General features: G+C 36.0%; 1 protein-coding gene across 1 annotated transcript; it reads left to right on the top strand.

The window, feature by feature from the left end:
* Positions 1–2,926: 2,926 nt before the first annotated feature.
* LOC110850121 lies at positions 2,927–4,685 on the top strand. Its single transcript, XM_035851810.1, has 4 exons — positions 2,927–2,987; positions 3,089–3,213; positions 4,133–4,534; positions 4,607–4,685. Exons 2-4 carry the CDS (start codon positions 3,092–3,094, stop codon positions 4,635–4,637), a joined length of 555 nt encoding a protein of 184 aa, XP_035707703.1. The 5' UTR covers positions 2,927–2,987; positions 3,089–3,091; the 3' UTR covers positions 4,638–4,685.
* The last annotated feature ends 2,262 nt before the right edge of the window (positions 4,686–6,947 follow it).

Raw genomic sequence — 6,947 nt, 5'->3', positions numbered from 1 at the left:
GGATCCCAAGCACCATACTGTGCTTACTTAGAAAGAAAAATGAAATCACTTTTTGCCAAACCTGCAGACTTTCTGTCCCATTTGAGAGATAGATATTTTCATAAAACCAAAACGCATATGTGACATTGTGGAAGAAAAATATGAAAGCGGTGGAAACGTAGATGGCCCAATGTTTTATTTTGTTAATGACGGACAAACCCTGGCCTCCAAATTCTGAAATTATCGGGATGGCAAACGACTTTGTCAACCACTTAGTAGTTGAGGTCATCGCGGGCAGATATGAAGTTTCCGAGTGCGATACTGGGCTTGCCAGTTTTCGTAAAAAGTTATCCATTTTGCAAAAATTTTGAAAAAAAGTGGACCAGAGAGTTTTCACCAGCGAAATCTGTTTTAAAATGGGGAAGGAAATTGTATAGCTGGCAAGCTTATTGAAAAAATAGGGAAATGAAATGCGTCACCTCAATTATCGTAATCTGTCGATTTGAGTATAACAACGGTTATTAAGTAAAATCGCACAATATGATGGATTAAATCTTTTGGTAGCAGTGGACGAGACAGTTTTCACTACTGTTTAAAGCAGAAATTCCAAGAAATCAGTCAACAAATCGATATGTAATAAAAATACGAAATGAGCCGTGTCAATGAATTACGGTAATCCGACTACTTCGTGTTTAAAAGGACTTGTTATTAAAATCCTGCAGCATGGTGATTAAGGAAATGGAAATCGATTCAGTAATTTTATTGCCACTCTTTTTTCTTGACGGGCGACTTTTACTTAGGCGACCGTCTATTTAGGAAATGTGAACGGAAATTATGGCTTAAAGAGTTCTGTTAATGACAGATACGATTTTTGAAGCATCAAAAAAATACACAGGAAAGACAACTTAATTTTACTCCATGTGGCGTTTTATCAAGTTTCGTAGAAGTATTAATGAACTATCTATAAGTAAGACTTTATGGAATGGATAAATGCTGTTTTTCACACAAAATTCAAATGCTGGGGATAATCTGTTTCTATATTTGGAAAGAACAGGGGTCGCGCCAGTTTTGAGTTTGTAGCCAAAATTTACTTTTGGGGGCAAAAAACTTTTTTTTTAATGATGGCCCAAGAAGCAATTGGACAAATGTGTCGTTTGTCTAAATCAGTGTGAGAGAATGTTAAGTGAAATGTGACGAGCTTTTATTGGGTTGGGTAAATTATTAGTGATTTACGCAGAAGGTTGAATCCGACAGTTTTTAGGATATTAGGTATTAAATGTTTAAATACCTAATCTCCTAAAACTCGTAAAATCACCTAAAACTCGTATTTACGAATTTTGTTTAATAATTGGAAAGCGGAGAAGCGGTTCACTTTATTGGTGAATATTTCACCCATTAGTTATCAAGAGGTGTGCATTAGTTTATCCGTTAAAATAGTTTACTAGGAATTTGAAACGTCCAATTACTTAGAATACGTAATCGATGCACGACACGAGTTGAGATATTATTGTTTTAACGAGCATGTATGTACGACGATTATCAACTACATACGTACGCTTTCTAAAAGTTTTCGGAATTCTGTTAACGGCGAAGTCTGGCATGTATTAAATATGTATAACAATCGAGATTAAGAAAACATAGGAATTGTAAAAGCTATCGATCCTGCAGCCAGGTACTATTTGTATTGCATCAATTTTTTACTTGACAACAGCAAAATTAGTCGAGACATGTAAACCAACACGGGCAAATAAAGTGTTTGTAAGAGAAATATATATGTATAAGCCTGAATTTTGGACTTGAGTTGTTCATTCGTTATAAATTCAAGTAAATCCATGTGTGTAAAAAATCTTCTGAGAAAATGTGGTTAGGTTTAAATCGTCCACGCGGAGTTCTTCTATTTCCAGGAAATAAAAGGCGCACGGCATCTACGTTGAATCATTTTCGCATGGTTTTATCGCGAAATAAGTAAATAATTTACTCAACTTAACTCGAGTAAAGGCAGCCTCGTAAGGCAAGCAACATTTGCTCGGTAAACTATGGGGTTTGAGGTAACTTTAATTTTCCTGTCTGTATGAATCCTTAACTATTTTCAAACTGATCATAAATTTTTACGAATTCAGAATTCTAAATTACTAGTTCTAATGCGTTCATACACTAGCGTGGGTCATGAATTTTAAGCTACATAATTATTCTTACGCTTACCAACTGATGCTTCAATACTTAGCTTGACTTTGTACATAATAGGTTTTTCGTGCTTTTCCTGCATAAATTTTTAACTTTGAGCTTTACTTTTTTAATTCCGTATGTTACCCGTACAGATATCTTTAAAAACATGCACAAAATTCGTATTTCTGCATACCACCCCCACTTCTCGATTACAAAAAGAATGATTAATACAACCTGGACTGCAGTCTTCAAATAAAGCATTAACCTTAAATGCTTCAATTAAATAAAAGCATCTTTTCCATCTGTAGTATTATTTCTGTCTTTCAATTGTGGCCGACCCAATCCAAAAATTTGTGGGATACTTTGGAAACTGTTTTTATGGGGGGCTGGCTGTTTGGGAGATAAGTATTTTGATAGTTTCTAGATAGAGTAAAAAATAATGAGATTGTGCTAATTTGGTTATGAAGGTCAAACTTGAGTACTTTCAGGAGATAACCATCAGACATGGGTACATACAGGGTTTCCGAATCTTTTTCAATTATCTACTGCATTCATGCACATTATTACTCAACCATGATCATGTCACATGCATTGTAAAATATTAGGGACGAACACATCATCCATTGCCTTATCACAAATTAATTAAACTTGTGAACACGCAATGTCACAAATTGTTTAAACATAGTTTGAACCAATTTGTTGAATTTGATGGGTTAAGCCTTTTGGAGATAAGATAGAAACATGGCCGTATCTCAGTCCAAAAAAAAAACTACTCAATGTTTGCTATTTGTACCAATGAGAGTGACGCATTGAGTTGCAGATATAAAATACAATCGATTCTGGTAATATTAATCAGTCTATTTTCTAGACAAATCGTGTCGCAATGTGGCTCCGACTATTTTCCTTCTTGGTCTGTATCAATCTGACGCTCTGCTTCCTGCAGGAGATGACCTTCTACATGGAACCGGACTACGGCGGGAATGCCTTTCGATTCCGAACGAAGGAGCCAGATCTTACGGCTTACTGGCCCCTCTGGGGGGAGGTGAAGTGGTTGTGCGGCAATGGATAGTAAGCATCATTTGCACAATTTTAAACGAATACATGAGTTATGGTACTGGACCTGATGTCAAAAAATCGATGTTTTAGAAATCCTTCAAGTATGTGTTACTGGGCCTTAGAATATGGAAAAAAACCATTACCCCGGAATTTTTAAAATTTCGGGGGGCATGTCAGGGGGGGGAGTGGCTCCAATTGAGAACCCTCTTTTTCTCGACCGCAATTGCACCCACAAATCCCAAATTTCATAGGAACAAGCCTTGGGGCAATAAAATTGCGGACATTTTTCTGCTTTCTTTTGATAAATTAGATCATGGTGACCGTGTCTAGGTCAGTACTATAACTCATGCAGTAAATGACATTTCTGTTTGACTATGTTATTAATTTAGTTTCTAAAAAAATACTTTCTAACCTAATCTAACTTTCCCAGAACTGCAATTCAATGTAGAAACATAAATAATTCTATACAGCCTAAACAAAATTTTAATGAATCATTACTGCGCGGAGGGCATATATGACTCTACCGCGATAGTAATGATTTGGTATTAAAACAATACTATATGGTAAAAAAAGTAACACAAATTAGTGTTAAAATTATTACCAAAAAGTGTTATTTTATTACTAACTTTATACCAACGTGGTGTAAATTTTTAATTCCGTCACGGTATAGTCATATATCTACTCCGCTTGTTTTTTTTATTACCAAGTTGCTAAAAGTGTGCATACTCCTGTTTAATGATCTACAAAACCTCCTAGTAAAATGGTGTAATTCAAAAACTTATGGAGCTTTTAGACAAGTTTTTTTTAATGCAAGTGGGTTAGAACTGTATTTACCAGGGGGAAACCTTTTTGCTACGAGGTTTTTTGAACATTAAAATATGACTACCTATTTTAGGATTCTGCGACATGAGATTTTTTCATATTTTTATAGTTGGCAAGGATTCGGTGGGACAGGTTACACTGATGGGAGTACGTTTGCCTATAATTCGGGTGGAATGACTTGCACAAATACGTCGGTTAATTCAACAATGTCCATGCGATTTTTGGGACCCTTGGAAACAACAACGCCTTCTGTATCGATTTATAGCGGAAGTAGCTATGATCCAGCGGGTGGAACCGAACGCATTTTTACTAACTTAGCGGCCAACAGTTTCGGATTTGTCCCGACCTATATGGCTCTCACTGGAAGGTCGAATTGGACTGGATTTATAAATGAGGATTTCTCTGGAAACTCGACCTGCTTCTCAACCTCTGAGCTGGTGGCAGGGATAAGTTTGGAAGGAATCGAGATAAGGTCGTTAGTTCAGGGCTGCAACGCAATATATGAGAGCAAGTATGTTGATGTCGATAAGGTTTTGTGAACATAATTGAGTGAAGAGATAACCAGCCTGTGTTTAAAATGTAGGCCTGTGTATATGAGGAAACGAATATGTTAATAAAGCTGGTGCAAATTATGGAAACAAATGTTACAACAAAAATTCAAAGTAATATATACAGATTCATTTGTACGAATTTGTAATTTCAAAATGCATGCTTTCAGCCCTAGAATTTGTTCGGAATAACTAGAATTAATTTTTTACTTCGCTTTGGCTTTGTGTTACGGATGTGAAGGATTAGCGCAAAATTAATGCAATATTTTTGCTTTAATTAAAAATCTGCAGTGTAATACTGCAGATTACATAAACGCTTTTTATGTACTTAGGAGGGGAGCTTCACCACTTGCCACTCACAGAATCCGATGCCCTTTGGATATGTTGTAGTACTCCATGAGTGTACTAAAACCCTGAAACGGTTTGACTCCGTGGCCACATTTGCGCCCGCCACACCCACTCAAAGGTGCGAAAAACACGAAAAATACCCTGTTTTGGTTCATTAAAAAATCCGCCAAAAATTCAATTTTGATCAGATTTTAAAAAAATTACATATTCTTCATCTCAGATACTTGCTTTATGATATCCAATACCAAACTCAACTTTTTTGAAATTTTGATTTTTTCGAAGGCATACCCATAGTCAGAAAATTTTCGAAAATATCCAAAAAACTTAAAAAAATCATTTTGGTGTCGGATATTATCAAACAACTATCTGGGATCACGAAAATGCTTAAATTGCAGAAATCCGATCAAAATTGGATTTTTGGCGAATTTTTGAAGTTGATAATTTTCGTGTTTTCCGCACCTTTGAGTGGGTGTGGCGGGCGCAAATGTGGCCATGGAGTCAAACCGTTTCAGGGTTTCAGTACACTCATGGGGTACTACAACATATCCAAAGGGCATCGGATTCTGTGAGTGGCAAGTGGTGAAGCTCCCCTCCTTAATGCCAAAATTTGACCATAAGAACACGGTGACGGATGGACGGACATACGGACAGCACGAGTCAAGTAGCTGATATGAGGGCGTGTTAACAAATAATGATAAATAATTCAATTTATTTTATGATTAATCAACCCAGTCAATTACATATTCGTTATGTTTAACAAACAAATTCACCTGTACATCCTGCACTCTCAAGTAGATCTGCATCCCTTATCAATTTTTCGTAATTCCAATGCAATGTATCGAATCAATCAAAGCCAGTGTTTCTGCTGTTAAAAAACACCTGCACGAAATTAATGTGCAAAAATGGTTTTAAACGTTTAGTAAGGTCAATCCAAAATCCTGAATGGTGCAAGAAAAATAATTAATATGCTTTAGTTACAATTTATAAAGTTATGTCGCAACTTTTTACATTATTTAAGAAACCCTTCTTAAATTTTGTATATTTTCGTCATAATTTTTCGTCATAGATTTTGGTATCAAATTATTGTTCGTGGTTTATTTTTTATTAAGTAGCGCAAGCTACTTTATGCGATCGGTTAGTTAGTCTGTCCGTCTGTCCCTCTGTCAATACTATAACTCGAGAACCGTTTGTCGCAGCGACCTGAAAACTTTAACACATGTTCATCACGGGGGTGGGGTGACACCCTATTAAGGGGGTGTGGCCACTTTGTCAACATCTTGTCGAAAAACGTCGCCATGGCCTAAGTTCTGCATTTTTTGGGCGATTTGCATGAAATTTGGGCAAAACATGTTGTTTAGTGTTGTCCACATGTCGCAATATGGCGATTAAGGTTTCGAAACTTTTTTCGACAAATTTCGTCGCCATGGCCTAATTTCTGCATTTTTTGGGCGATTTGCATGAAATTTGGGAAAAAACATGTTTTTCGGTGTTGTCGACATGTCGCAATATGGCGACTAAGGTTTCGACGACAAATTTTGTCGCCATGCTTTAATTTCGGCATTCTGCGGTCGATATGCATGAAATTTGGGGAAAACATGTTTTTCGGTGTTGTCGACATGTCGCAATATGGCGACTAAGGTTTCGACGACAAATTTTGTCGCCATGCTTTAATTTCGGCATTCTGCGGCCAATATGCATGAAATTTAGGCAAAACATGTTTTTCTGTGTTGTCGACATGTCACAGTATAGAGCATGTGGTCAATTAATTAATTAATCAATCATTAATCAATTAATTACTCAATCAGTCAATCAATTAATTAATTAATCAATCATTAATCAATTAATTAATCAATCAATCAATCAATCAATTAATTAATTAATTAATTAAAGTAATTAATTGAGAATTAATTTGAGCTTTATAGCGCAAATTAATTCTCAGCATTCTCAGCATTTTCAGCATTATTGCGCTACTTATGTATCGTGCTTTGCCGCACTTTATTAGGTATATGATGATATAGCGGTCTCACT

The sequence above is a fragment of the Folsomia candida genome, unplaced genomic scaffold (genome assembly GCF_002217175.1).
Source record: "Folsomia candida strain VU population unplaced genomic scaffold, ASM221717v1 Fcan01_Sc005, whole genome shotgun sequence".
NCBI lineage: Eukaryota > Metazoa > Arthropoda > Collembola > Entomobryomorpha > Isotomidae > Folsomia > Folsomia candida.
This window is presented reverse-complemented; position numbering and strand designations above follow the sequence as displayed.